Here is a 14,744-nt window from a genome sequence, read left to right as displayed (position 1 = left end):
ATTAAAATCTGAAAGGATAAAAAAATATCCACACATAATACAAATTTGACTAGTCTACTGTTTTTTCCCAAATTTCCCGGGCTCCTATTGTTCAAGGAGGACGTGGGTGTGCCTGTTAGGGCACAGATTTCTAGACCCTTACCCAGTAATACTGAATCCGAACATCTCAGGGACAAGCCTGTTAATTTATACTTTTAACCAGCCCCACAGATGATTCTTATAATCGGGCATTTGCCGAGACCTGCAGATTCAAGGCGAGCGCTGCAGCGACTGGACGAGGAAGGCCAGCGCACGTTGCGGCAATCACGAGAGCCTGAGCCTACAATTCCCATACTGCCCCGAAAACTGACGCCAAGCCAGCCGGAGCCTGCCGGGAGTTGTAGTTTCTGTCGGCTAGACCTCTGCCTATAAGAAAGGAGGAGGTGACTGCCGAAAACTTCCCGTCCCACAATGCAAAGGCCAGTGGTGACGTCATCGGCAGAGCGCCCGGGATGGAGCAGGCCGTTTCTCCCGCTTCTACCACCACCTCCGCTGCCTCAGAGCCGGCTCCCCCCGCCGCCGCCGCCGCCCTCTCCCTCCTCTCCTCTTCCTCTCCCCCCGCCGCCTCCCCTTTGTCCTCCCCCTCCGCCGCCTCCTTCTTGGGCGCTTCTGCCGCCTCTACACGACTCAGGCCCTCCGTCCCTGAGAAGTTGTGTTCGGTCTCCTCTGTGGGCCCCGGGCGCAGCCATGGCAGACGGCGGCGGCGGCGGCGGCACGGGCTCGGTGGGCGGCGGCGGAGCGGGCCAGGCCTCGGCGGGGGCAGCGACAGGGGCGGCGGGGGCAGGTGGGAGCGGCGGCCCCATCAACCCCGCCTCACTGCCTCCCGGGGACCCGCAGCTCATCGCACTCATCGTGGAGCAGCTCAAGAGCCGGGGCTTGTTTGACAGCTTCCGCCGGGACTGCCTGGCCGACGTGGACACCAAGGTAGCCGAGGCCGCCTGGCCGACGGGGTCGGGCTGGGCGTGAGGATGGCAAGCTTGCAGCTTGGCTTTTCTAACAAAAGGTATTTTTAAAAATCTCAGCAGTGAGGCACTAGACCGCTTGGGGCAGTACAGGAGGCTTTCTGAGTGGTACACACGTGGGTTGGGTTCCCAGGCCCCATCGCCCTCAGCTGTGTGCAGTCCGGTCGTTTCTCCGGACTTGGGGATTCGGTTCTGGTTTCAGAGCCTAGATCCGATCTTTCCCAAGGTGAGACTTCTTTGAGCCCCTCAGTAACAAACCTCTGTGTGTTAATGTTGGAGAAAGCCAGGTGAGTAAGCAAGAACGGTTTGAATGCACAGTCACCAGAACGCTGTAGCTATTTGTTTCTTCCTTCTCTCCAGCTCAGCAATTTGCAGGCTTGGATTAGGTACGTTGGTGCAGAACCGGCATCCTTGTGGTGGATTGAAGGGGATTTGGTGCCTCTCTTAGATCCTAATGCCATAGGTCAACCTAGTAAAATGCTATTACATGTTATTTGCCAAAGTCGTGGGGATTCAGTGAAGTCACGTGGGTTGTGTCAGACGTATAGTAGGTGCTGGAATGTTCGTTTTCTCCCTTTTCAGAAGCTTCTCTAGCAAGACCATGGTGGTAGGTTTAGGAGGCTCTGTTACTGGACAGCTCCTGGAAGGAAGTGATTTCTCTTTGAGAAAACCTGCCTACGTAACTAACAGGAAGATTGTGAACTTAAAATTACAACTTAAAGATAGGGAAAGACACAGTCCATTTATTCATTGAACGTTTATTGGCCTACAGCATGGTAGGCTGTGTGGGTATAGGAACAAGTCAGTCACCACCAGTCCTTAAAGCTTGTACCCCAGGGTAGAAAACTGACCCGTAGACCAGATAATATAGAGAGTAAGTAGTGTTAGAAGCGCTTAATATTTAGTGCTTAATTTTACTTATTTAAAGGTCTCAGATAATACCAGTTACGCTTTTACCTTTCCCAGGACCCTGGGTGTTCTCCCATCACAAGTTCTCCACTCACATTTCCTATGTTCTGTTAAGTTTTGTGTGGCCTAGTTAATGTAATATGCAAGTTATTTAAAAGGAAAAAAAAAGAGAAAGAGGGACACCTGGGTGGCTCAGTTGGTAAAGTGTCCAACTCTTGATCTCGGCTCAGGTCTCTTGATCTCAGAGTTCATGGATCCAGCCCTGAGTCTGGCTCTGTGCTGGAGGCACGGAGCCTTCTTGGGACTCTCTCTCCTCTCTGTCCACCTACCCCCATGCACGAGCGTGCTCTCTCTCCCCCCACCTCTCTCTTTCTCTCTCCCCCCACCTCTCTCTCTCTCTCCCCACCTCTCTCTCTCTCCCCCCACCTCTCTCTCTCTCCCCCCACCTCTCTCTCTCTCCCCCACCTCTCTCTCTCTCCCCCCACCTCTCTCTCTCTCCCCCCACCTCTCTCTCTCTCCCCCCACCTCTCTCTCTCTCCCCACCTCTCTCTCTCTCCCCACCTCTCTCTCTCTCCCCACCTCTCTCTCTCTCCCCACTTCTCTCTCTCTCTCCCCCACTTCTCTCTCTCTCTCCCCCACTTCTCTCTCTCTCCCCCACTTCTCTCTCTCTCCCCCCACTTCTCTCTCTCTCCCCCACTTCTCTCTCTCTCCCCCACTTCTCTCTCTCTCTCCCCCACTTCTCTCTCTCTCCCCACCTCTCTCTCTCTCCCCACTTCTCTCTCTCTCTCCCCCCACTTCTCTCTCTCTCTCCCCCCACTTCTCTCTCTCTCTCCCCCCACTTCTCTCTCTCTCTCCCCCCACTTCTCTCTCTCTCTCCCCCCACTTCTCTCTCTCTCTCCCCCCACTTCTCTCTCTCTCTCCCCCCACTTCTCTCTCTCTCTCCCCCCACTTCTCTCTCTCTCTCCCCCCACCTCTCTCTCTCCCCCCACCTCTCTCTCTCTCCCCCCACCTCTCTCTCTCCCCCCACCTCTCTCTCTCTCCCCCCACCTCTCTCTCTCCCCACCTCTCTCTCTCTCCCCACCTCTCTCTCTCTCCCCACCTCTCTCTCTCCCCCCACCTCTCTCTCCCCCCCACCTCTCTCTCCCCCCCACCTCTCTCTCCCCCCCACCTCTCTCTCCCCCCCACCTCTCTCTCTCTCTCCCCCCACCTCTCTCTCTCTCTCCCCCCACCTCTCTCTCTCTCTCCCCCCACCTCTCTCTCTCCCCCCCACCTCTCTCTCTCCCCCCCCACCTCTCTCTCTCCCCCCCCACCTCTCTCTCTCCCCCCCCACCTCTCTCTCCCCCCCCACCTCTCTCTCCCCCCCACCTCTCTCTCCCCCCCCCACCTCTCTCTCTCTCTCCCCCCCACCTCTCTCTCTCTCCCCCCCACCTCTCTCTCTCTCTCCCCCCCACCTCTCTCTCTCTCTCCCCCCCCCACCTCTCTCTCTCTCTCTCCCCCCACCTCTCTCTCTCTTTCTCTCTCTGGAAAAAAGAAAATAAGAGTATTACAAAGCTGTTGGGGAAGGAGAGTTGGAGCCTTTCCCACCAACACCTTAGATGCTCCTTCTGGTAATTATAGGGTGGTTTTAATTCTGGAAGATAGTGTGTTTTTAGGCACCTGTTGAGTCCTCTGTTGCTTTAGCCCCAAGGTTCTCAGTGTGGCCGGTGGATCAGCTGCATCAACGTCACCTGAGAACTTGTTAGAAACGTATATCCTTAGGCCCCTTCCCAGACTGCTGAAATATTCAGGAGTATACTGATGATTACTTTGTAGTGCATCCAAAATATAAATAAATAGAATTGATACGGGAATCAGTCAAGCTAGGGACAGATTAATACAATAAAATGTAATGGCAGGCGCACTCTTTCCTTTCGCTTCAAGAACTGAAGGGATTATTCTGTAGTGTCAAGATCTGTTCAGGTTTGGTGGTGACGTTTGCTGTCCTTTGTCTTTTTTTCAATACACAGTAATTGTCATTTCAAACCAGATGAGTTATTTTGAATAGTAGAAAGTAAAACAGGATGCGTAGTTCAAGTTTCTAGTGCCTTTAAGCAAAGAGGTGAATCTGTTGACCCAAGAAAGGACCCAAGGCGCAAACTGCCAGCAGAGTAGGGATGCATTTGGAACCAGGGATGCTCCACGAGGGCCTTCATCTCTGCTGTTTATAACTGTTTTACTGTCACCGTAGAGCAGAGTCATCCATTTGGCTGCTAGTATTTTGATTACATCTTATGTCTTCTTCCTCTAGAAAGGGATTCTCAGTTCCTATTCAAAGAAATTCCAGGAAACATCAGCATTGTCTTAGCATGGGTCAGGCACCACCCTTGGGCCAGGAGAACGTGGCACCCTCTGCCCGACCCTCGTGAGGAGAGGAAGAAGGAGTAGATAGTACATGGGTGTTTGGGAGTCCACGTGTAGGCTGAAGCCTACTCATTCTTTTGTCGGTTTCACTTACCCGACTGCTAGCAAACTTTGGATACAGTAACACTGCATAATAAACCAAATCACAGTGATTTATGACAGGCATTCATTCTTATGTTGATAGGGCTGCAGGTCAGCTAAAGTTCAGCTCATCCAAGTAGTCTTCAGCTGGGCTTCGGTTTAGCTCGGCTACACATGAACTCATCTTAGATCCCAGGACATGCCCTCATAGAGGGTCACCAGAGCACAAGAACCAAGCCAGACACAACCACATTTCAGGTCACTTGTCCCTAGCACTCCAATGACCAGACTGTATGACGTTGCCAAAACTCAGCATCATTGGGGTAGGTAAACATCCTCTGCCCATGGCAGAAGGGAACAGCGGTGATACTAAACAGCAATGCACACTGTATCTATCATACCTGGTTTAAAGAAGAGTAGCTGATCATACCAGAAGGTCTCAGAGGCTGAGAACATATGTTCCTTGTGTTCACCAAGTTCCTTCTCATTTTGTTCTGACTCTCGCTGTGTCGAGAACATTTAAGACCAGTAAGTGTCTCAAGCTCCATGTTCGGACCTCAGCCATGCTTCCCTTCAGCCTTTCCCAGTGTTCCGTAGACTCTGACTTGCATCTGCATTCTCATTGTGCTGAGGTTTTGGTGACCCTTCATTTTATGCAGAGGGCTTTCCTGACCCCTTCATTGTTGCTAGATACTCTGCGAGGTAAGCAGGGCGGCAGCATTTCAGTTTTACAAATGGAAATAACTGAGACTTAAAGATTGGTGACTTGTTGAAAGACAGCTAGTCAGTGATGGTGCCAGGCTGGAACTCGGTTCCTTTGATTCAGAAACAGACTGGGTCTGCCCTTGGCTTGTGCCACATTTTAGCTAAGTGGGCAAGCTGTTTACTTTTTCTAAGTGTAAGTTTCTAATCTCTAAAATGGGGGCAGGAGAGAGCTAATAAAATCTCCCTGTACAGTTACTTGAAAAGTAAATGGGATGATAAAGCATCTGGCCTTGTGCCTGGCCACCATAAAGTAAGCACTTGTGTTGGGCATTAATTCCCACTCTACTGTGCTGCACAGTGATCTTCATAGTCATAGAAGTGTCTTCAAGGACTTGAAAATTCTACGTTTCTGTGGAAAGCAGTATTCTCGAGTGACTGATTGCTAAAACTTTGGTGCATATAACTTCTTACCTTGCGTCTTCTTTTTAATGTTTTAGCCAGCTTACCAAAACCTGAGGCAGAAAGTGGATAATTTTGTGTCAACACATCTGGACAAGCAGGAATGGAATCCTACAATGAACAAAAACCAGTTGCGAAATGGTCTGAGGCAGAGTGTGGTTCAGTAAGTAACTGGAATTAGGAGTGAAAAGGCAGTAATCACCGGTATGATACGCAGGAAAGCGGAAAGCTGATGCAAATCATTTTTTTGGTCAAGGTGGATGGCACTTTCCAGCAAACCCCACACACGAGTTGCAACAGTCCACCCTTTTATTCAAGTTCAAATGAGCAAAGCACTCAAATGACATTCTTGCTAGTTTATCCAACCTCCATAGGCCTCCTGTGTAAACTTTCCTGGGTGCTCCGAAATATATTCCAGGTTGCAAAACATATTCGCTGCCGCTCGGAGTTTTCAGTGTAGTTGGCACATACATGGGAGTTTTACACCAAGGATCGGCATTCGGATCTTGGGCAGGAGGAGCTGGATCTTTGGTCTCCCAAGTGAAGGGGAGTTCTACAAAGTCTTTGAGTCCACATGGCTCCTCTAAAGTGTGGTGGCAGCTTTTAGGAAGGCGTGGAGTCCTATTAAAGCGTGTCCTTCAAACAAACTGAACTTCAGTTAATAAAGTGCTAGGTCATCCAAGTGACTTCGTAGTGTCACTGGGCATAAAAGTGGAGGTGGGTCCTGGAATCTGGTGTCCTAAGATAAGCTTCTTCTAATCTCCTCCCCTTTTCTTGTTCTTAATACTAACACTTGTGTTCAGGTCTTCGTCCACTGAACTCTCCTGGAATATCTAAAAGCTTATGAAGCCCACCTCTTTAGAAACAGCAGGAAATTACGCTGAGTGAGAAAAGCCAGTAACAAACAGATGCATGGTGCCGATTCCACATATGTAACTCTAATAAATGAACAATTACAGTGATGGACAGGAGATCAGTAGTTGCCAAGGGCTTGGGGGTGGACGGGGAGGAGGTGAGTGTGACTTGCAGGGGCTAGCTGGCACAGGGGGTGCTGTGGTGGCGTACGTAAGAGCTTCGTTGTGGTGGCTCCCTGAAGCTACTCATGTGGCTGAAATGGCACAGAGCTACCTGTGCAGGGTACAGCCACACCTGTGAAATCTGAATAAGGTCGCATTGTCTTCGTGTCATTTTCCCAGTTTTGATATCGTACTACAGGTACAGGTCAGGTACGCACGGTGCAAACACGAGGGGAGGCTGGGGAAAGGGTGCGTGGACCTTCAGAGAATGATCTCTTTGTCTCCGCAAGGTCAGGGATGTTGGAAGCTGGAGTGGACAGAATCATTTCTCAAGTGGTGGATCCCAAACTAAACCACATCTTCAGACCACAGATAGAAAGAGCAATTCATGAGTTCCTGGCGGCCAAGAAAAAAGAAGCTGTGCCAGCGCCCCCTCCAGAGCCTGAGAGCCAGGACCCCCCAGCTCCATCCCAGGATGCTTCCTAAGGTCCGGTATCCTGTCTTTTGTCCAGGAGCCTTCATCTCTGGCTTATAAATATATAAAATGGATAGAAAAGGGGTAAGCCACCATTGGGGATCATCTTCTTTATACCTTCAGAAAAGCATTTAGTGCAGATAGACTTCCACTGCTGTTTAGGAGTCGTTTGTTACTGAGAACGAATTAGTAGTGTCCTCTTGTGTTAGCGAGTATGAAGTTGTGGGCCACCAGAGCTAAACATGTAGGCTGTGAATAGATACTTCAGTAGAAACCAACCGGGATGATTGTTGTGCACAAGAGAAATTCAAATGAAAGTCCTGTTTTTCTGAAAATGATTAAATGGGCCTCACTCCTAATCGCTTCTCGGCCTTTTGGCTAAGATCATGTGTAAATGAGTCTCACCCCTGGACATGAGTTAAACTTGGGCTTGCAATTGGAATATACAATCGAACAATGCGTTCTAAAATGGCATCCTAAATGGTGCGCACAGTCCGCTTTTAGCCCTGCTGGATTTCCTTGTATTTAGAGATTTGAGTTTACCACTATCCGTTACCATGGGACACTTCTGTTATGCACACCTCTTTTTATTACACTTGGGATTTACTTTAATCTTAAAAGTCAGCTGCAGATGCACAAAACAATGCTTTTTACAGGCTTTGAGCCATTAGTGAATATGAGCAGTGACAGCAAGTAAGCAGCAGATCCTCACTTAGCCGTTGTTAGTTACCATTGGGGTGTGCCCTTTACCCTCATTCCACTTTGGTGTGCTCTTTTCAAGGTTCATGAAGATGTCTGTCATTTTTGATAGGAAAGCATCAGTGAGTGAACAAAGCAAGAGCGGGACGCTCGTGTAGGGCACTGACTCAAGAAAGGGAGGTTGTCTATTTGTGCCAGTATTGGGAGAACACCTCAATTCCGTTACGGAATGCAAAACATTCATTTCCAGTCTTCCTAGTTTAGTTGTAAATTTCTTTGGGAACATAAATGTAGTCTCATCAAGAGGCATTTTGATCCGATTCTCTTTTCTTTTTAGAGTATGTCTGACACTTTTTGGAAGCTCCATTAAATTAACTGTGAAGAAATGGATTCGGTTACTTAAGGAGTACACCTTCAGAATGAAGACAGGCCGAGGTCGTCACTGATTTCAGCATTCAGCCTTGACTGTGGGGTAGCATGCAGATCGAACAGGCAGTAGCAAAGTTGACCTTGTGTGCCCCCTCATTGTGCTGCCGTCCGGTCAGCCTGTCAAAGGGGATGGCATCCAGAAGACACTACAGAGTTATAAAGAAACACTACATCAGCCTGGGGTTGTCCTGAAACAAACCTTTATACTTGAACTTGGAGACTGCGTGTGGATTTCAGGGTTTGTGTTTGGGATCCTAGAGGGGCTGGAGCTACAGAGAATGAAGATAACCAGTCCCAAAATGCAATTTCAAAGAATGACAGTAAAGGTTAGCATGGAGTAGGTGTTAGACAGTGCTTATTTGTCAACTAGAACATGTAAGCATTAGCATCAAATAGCTCTAAAGTTGTCGTGACCCTCTTGTACATGAATCTTGTAGCTTCGGTTTCCTTTCCTCATAAGAGGTGACAAAACATGGGACCCTAGAATGTGTGAGGAAGTACGGACATCGGGTAAAAGGAAAAACATTTGCAGGCTCTCTGTCCAGGGCTTTTTCCTATCCTGCAAAGGCTAGTGAGTCTTGGGTGTGTTTATTTTATTCTCATGTTTATGTTTTTTAGAAAAGTTGAATGATCAATGAATGGCTTAAGTTTTGTAATAAAATCATTTGATACTCTTACTCCGAAGCCTCAACTGAATGGTAGCCTCCAGGCCTGTGAAGGACAACCTTTGTCTTCTGTTGCATGCTGTGCCCATGCCCACACATGATTAGTCTGGTGGTGGAGGGTGGGGGGAAGATTGGTGAACGTAACTTAGAGCTGCCCACCCCCTGAAGCTAGTAGGTAACACTAGACGTGGGCAGACAGTCCCTCTCCTCCCCTGGACCATTACTGAGGCCTGTCGTTAGGTGAGGGCAGAACGTTCTGTCCATGTTCCTCTAACCTGAGTTTGCAGCAGCAGCAGCAGCATCCGGGGATCTTGGAAAGATCGCATATTCTGACCCAGAAGTTCTGGGGTGGGGCCTGTGCCTGTTTCTCACATTCTAGGTGATGCTCGTGCTGCTGGCCCTTGGCAAACACTTGGTACTGCAAGCCTTGGATAATATCCAAGAAAACTTGAGAGAGTCGTGGTTCTATCACTGGTTAGTGTCCATCTAGTAAACTTTAAAGCCTTTAGCTGGTTCCCTGTTAAAAATGAACCGCCTCCACCTTTTCCATTTCTTGGCTTGCAGTGAAGTTTGTGGCTTTTAGATTTGTAGGCATTGTTTGACCCTATTTCTGCCACTTAACCTTAGCTTCTGTTTACTCATGAGGGAAATAGGATCCCATGCACTCTGGATCACTCGCCAGCTCTGTGAACTAAATACATACAAGCAGATCCGTCACAGAAGTGGCGCTGAACACAGCGTCCCTGACCAGGAGCCTCAGCATCACCCCAGAAAGTGTTAGAAATGCAGTCCTCACCCCAGACCTGATTGACAGACTTGGGGAGGGGCGGGGAGGGGGGGTGCCCACAAGCCCTCCAGGTGATTCTGATGCACAGGAAAAATCATTTTCACCTGAAGAAACTTTTGGAAAGCTGGTGATGTTGACTGGCAATGACGGTTTAGTTATAATTAGTGGGTAAACCTGTCTCTTCTAACGGCTCCTGAGGGGTGAGTCTCATATTGATTTTTTTTTTTTTTTTTTAATTCTGTTAGTTCTTTGCAAGGACCGTGCTTTGGGGCATTTTGACTTGGAAACGTAAACCTCCTAAGCTTTCAAAACAAGTGTCTTCTGAAGATGAGTTTGCTAAGCAGCTCAGAACACTGTTGAGAACTCTGCAGAAGACTCCCCGGCTATGAAAGATAGAGGAGAGTTGCCTGTGGGACCCAGCAGAGGTCAAGGCCTGCCTGTGCCCGAGGCCCTGGATCAGCACTGATGGGGCCGGGCCCTGCCTCTCTCAGCTGCCCTAAGGATGCCGAGGATAGGGTGGGAAGCAGACAGGACAGGTGGTGCAGCCAAGCTTTCCTTGGCGTTATGTACTGCACCCTGTCTATCACCTTACCCGCGGAGGAGCCAGGAGGTCAACTTTTACGGTCTTGTCACCAGGGATGGGCTTGGCTCCAAGGCCACATGGATGTGATTACCCGTCCTCTCAAATTGGTCACACTGCCTGACACCTAGCCGGTCGTTCTGTCTCCAGTGCCCACACAACCATGTGGCCATCCTTCCAGAAACACTGCTATTATCTCTTCCTCTCTCTCAAGCCTTTGAAAGGAAGTGGACAAACTAGGCCCCTACCAGGTGGCAGACATTTTCTTATGTATAAATGTAGTTTAATTCTCATGACCCTGTTAGGATTTATTCTCCATTTCAGGGATAGGAAACCTAGACTCAGGTGAAGCAACTTACTCGTACACCTGCTAAGTGGGGGAGCAAGGCTTGAACCCAAGTCTCTGAATTCAAAGCTCACGTTTCCCTCCTCACCACCCCCTTGCTAGTCTGCCTCCTTATTACCTAAGTTCAAACTTGTCAGTCCTTTGGGGTCCACCCTTCATTCCAAATACAGGGCCAAAATCAAGTCAACTTGACCGCTTGGTACCTCTCAACACGTACCCTTATAGCTCTAGCCAGTCTGTTCCCCTCGCTCAAATGTCCATCACAGGGCAGGGTTTGCTGAACGACCGACCGCCCTCTAACCATGTTCTATAGGCCATGGAGTTGTGACTATTGTCTATTGTTTTGTTTTTAATTAATTACCAACATTTTTAAATGGGGAGGTTTCCAGATAGAGCTCCATTTCTGGATCCTAATGAAAAATGTCAAGATTTGACAACACATTTCTATTCCCACGGGCTAACCATCTGCCAGAACTCTGTAGCAACTCTCCACTTGAGACAACGTGTGGGACATGCGGATGTCACTGGCTGGTTCTCTCATCTGCAGCACCCTGCTGGCCCCTGAGAATATTGGAGATACTTGCCCTAGAGTATCATCGTCCTGTAAGATGATTCAAAACATCTCCAGCTAGAGGGCCAGATCTTCTAGACCAATTTTCATGGAGACTAAGTTTTCAGCTACCTGAGGGCAGTTCTAGAATTCTCTGGCTTGGAATGGAGCCTGAAGTCCCCCCCTCTAACATCTCCCTCAGGGTGTCCAGATTGAACCATCCAAGGACGAGCGAAGGTCACAGAACACTGCACACAGATGTGGGCTCAGGGTAAAACCAGCACACGGTATTCCCGGAAGCCCCTCAGACTCACCCTGAGTAGCCGTTGCTCCAGGGCCGAAGCCAGAAGAGGGCTTGTCGGTGTGGCCTAATCAACGTATGAAACTTAAGACTTTGTAAACGAGAGATCAGAGGGTAGCAGAATATGCCACGCAGGATATGCTACCCCCAAGTCTGCTGCTTTTTGATATATGGATTGCTTGGTGCTGCAGGGGCACTTGGAAAACAGCAAATACAGGGAGAGGCTGTCACTGAACTCCCATTATCTGTCTAAAGACCGATACCCCCAAAAGAAACAACAGTTGCCACACAGATCCCCTCCCGGGAATTTATCCACCAGGGAGGACTGACTCTTACCACGAGAGAAGAGACTAAAAGTCAACCCCACACCCTGACAAACTTCATCACAAACTGTCACACCTCCCATCTGTTCTAAAGGTCCGTTCTCTTTCCCAAAAATCATTTACTCTCCCCTTAGAGGCTTACTTCCCCCTCTCCCTCTTCTTTCCCACTTGAGCTGGTATTTAATTCTGAATTCTAAGCCACCTCAGGGGATTACTTATTCTTCCCTGGGTGTCCCCATGGATACATGAGGTGTACATGTTAAGAAACTTGTTTTTCTCTTGTTAATCTATTCCAGGGGTCTCAGCTAAGTGCTGGAAGAGAAGAGAGAAAATCCTTTCCACCCCTCTCTACAGGAGCAATAGATTGGATATGACAGGGATGGCTGAATGTGGCCAAGTTTCTCCAGCACTCGTAAGGGAGCAGCATTCAGTCTCTACAGACGTGATTCTGTGGGCACGTGGGAGAAGTTTGTCAGACTCAGACCCGCCGAAGCCTTAACGATGGCCGTCCCCACCACAATCCTATGAACTCCTATAATGTGCGGGTGGTGCAAGGCTCAACATTTGAATCCCGACTCTACCATTTGGGCTCTGGGGCAGCATTAGTGATGACAGATCCTGTTGCCGCTACAGTAGCTGAACAAAGAAACAGCAAAAACTCATTAGGCCTAACACAACAAATTTCTCACTTACACAAAATGGCTGTGGTCCGGGCAACCCTCCAGGGCAAGGTCAAGGTGAAATTTTGCATCCTGGCTGCTCCAAGCTTTTAGCCCATCGACTTAACCCTAGACCTCTTCCTTAAGAGCACAAGAAAGGAAGAGAACAACAGAGGGTCTCGCATGAAGGATGAATAATTTGGCCTGCAGGCGATACGCTTCCCTTTCACTCAGCCCGCTGGCCACAGCTAGGCATGTGGCCATACGTCATTGCAGGGGCGCCGAGAGGTACAAACCGCTCATGTGCCCGGAAGGAGAGGAGAATCAAATGGGGGGGAGGGGGTTCCTAGAAGGCTACCTCCGTGTGCCCTCTCGACCAGTGAATATGGTGTCTTCTTCCCGCAGAGATACTAATACTGTTCCACGGGAGATGACCCTAAGTATCATCTAGTGGCCAGCCACATCCAGCTCAAGGCCCAGGATGTCTCCACCTGAGTGGTTAGGCACCTCCTCCTCTATTAGACCTCATAACTAAAGAGAAAAGTCATCTGCTTAATACCCCACCTAATCCTTAACAGAGAAGTAACCGGAAAGGGGAAGCAATTCTGCTGTAAGGCCACTTAAACGCGGCATGGCAGGTGTCCCTTGTAGGTCCCACTCCGCCCTGCCGTTCTCTGCGGCCTCTAGCGCCACCCTCTGTGAGATTCTGCCGTTGCCATCACCCCCTCTGGCCACACCCAAACACCACACTGGGGAATCTGAATTGAGAGGCTGCCCAGCTTTCTTAATCCCCATCCTGTCCTAGGAGACTAGAGCCCCAAGGTCATTTTCGGTTCTGAGCTGAGACTTTTGGAGCCTCGGGATCGTGGGGGTTTGGGTCAGAATGGCTATCTTATAAACGCAGTAGGAGTTTTACCTAACGGATTCCAACCAGCGACATGGGCCAGAAGCCCCATTCACAACTTTTTTGTGAGACTCGACTCGTAAATCTGTTGTTATTCCTTTGCTCCCTCACTCTCATACCTCTCTCTTGATTGAAACTTTGACACTATGGGACTTATCTGCAAAAGCCAAGCCTTAACACTTTTTTCCCTGAGCCGTTCTGTCCACCTGAAAAGTTTGCCTCGGCAGCACATTTTTCATCTGATCATTGCATGGAGGCCTTTGTCACACAAGGGTTCTCGACATTTGCTTCTTGCCATTCAGGGCCCCGAATCAGTTTGCTTACCTAACATTGCAAATCCTCAAATATCTGGACTGTCCTTCTTACTTCTAATGTCTGTTCACAAGCTGGAAAGTTTTTTGGCTGATCTCATCTTCTTGTAAGACCTTGCCAAACACAGGCAACATCGACCACATGATGCTATTAAAAATCCCCTTTCCCATCTCTCCCCTTTTAGGTACATGATCCGCCCCTGCAGCCTTCTGTCCTTTTTTTAAATTCATTTGTTTATTTTGAAGGGAAGAGAGAGCAAGCAGGCAGGGGAGGGGCAGAGAGAAAGGGAGAGACAGAATCCCAAGTAGGCTCCGAGCCACAAACCGCGAGATCATGATCTGAGCCAAAATCCAAAGCTGGACGCTCAACTGACTGAGTCACCCAGGCACCCCTGCCCTGACCAAACTTCCAGTAACATCTGATGCATTTTGTTCATTGATGATGCACAAATCGACAGATTTGTCTTCATCGGACAGATCAGGTTTGCCCTTACTACATTACCTAAATTAAGCTCTTTATGTTGGAATAATTTCGTTTCGTTCACACGGAGTTGCGACAATACTGAGAGAGCCTGCATAAACATCGACACATACCTGGTTTCTCTGTTGGTAACCTTCTGCAAAACAATAACATAATCCCGCACCCAGGACTACTTTATTTAAAAACTGATGGCCTTTGCCTTTATTTCTGGCCATTTGCACACCTGCATGATTTGGGGAGTGTGTCAGTGCCATTATGCCTGAGCTTACTTTTGCACTGAGGCTCGTTGTTATATATTTTTTATTTTGTTGGTTTAACGGTGTGTTCATTCCAAAAAAAAAAAAATTTTTTTTTTTTTTTTTTGAGCACGTACAAGCATGCCAGGCAGTGCCCTTTGCCATAGGAGTTCCAACAGTGGCTGCAAAGGCACGGCCCTTCCCCATCGTGAATAGATTTCGCTGGTTTTCCGGAAGCCGAGGAAAGTGGTGTTTCAAAGTGCCACGGAGCTGACAGGAAGAGGGAGGAAGAGGGAGACATCCACCGAATTCCTCAACGAGGGCCGCAGCAGTTTTGGCTGGAGAGCTAGGGGCTAATGTAAGACGGCAGTGCCTTGAGGAGAGGGACGAGGGAAAGGGAGGAGGGAACGGGGGCCCCTCTTCGGTA

General features: G+C 48.9%; 1 protein-coding gene and 1 long non-coding RNA gene across 11 annotated transcripts in view; one reads left to right on the top strand and one right to left on the bottom strand.

Annotated features, from left to right (window-relative positions):
* Positions 1–14,744, bottom strand: part of LOC147584200 (uncharacterized) — a 315,495-nt gene that overhangs the window by 47,673 nt on the left and 253,078 nt on the right. Inside the window, exon 1 of one of the 9 annotated variants that reach the window (XR_015255236.1) lies at positions 143–549. The exons of 7 other annotated variants lie outside the window; for them this stretch is intronic. This is a non-coding gene — a long non-coding RNA (uncharacterized LOC147584200). Of the gene's footprint in view, positions 1–142; positions 550–5,848; positions 14,588–14,744 lie in introns of those variants that run through there. One more of the 9 variants, XR_015255226.1, reaches the window with a different exon arrangement.
* On the top strand, positions 478–8,851 carry BOD1 (biorientation of chromosomes in cell division 1). 2 transcript variants are annotated; one of them, XR_015255162.1, is made up of 4 exons: positions 478–963; positions 5,594–5,718; positions 6,862–7,130; positions 8,083–8,851. XR_015255162.1 is itself a non-coding variant. In XM_086718317.1 (4 exons), exons 1-3 carry the CDS (start codon positions 727–729, stop codon positions 7,055–7,057), a joined length of 558 nt encoding a protein of 185 aa, XP_086574443.1. In that variant the 5' UTR covers positions 480–726; the 3' UTR covers position 7,058; positions 8,083–8,851. The 2 variants fall into 2 exon arrangements, 1 of the variants encoding a protein (XP_086574443.1); XM_086718317.1 differs by having other exon boundaries at positions 480–963; positions 6,862–7,058.

Source organism: Puma concolor, chromosome A1 (assembly GCF_028749965.1).
Source record: "Puma concolor isolate L17-30 chromosome A1, mPumCon1.1.hap2, whole genome shotgun sequence".
Taxonomy (NCBI): Eukaryota; Metazoa; Chordata; class Mammalia; order Carnivora; family Felidae; genus Puma; species Puma concolor.
Note: the sequence above shows the minus strand (reverse complement) of the source record. Positions and strands in the feature narration are given on the sequence as shown.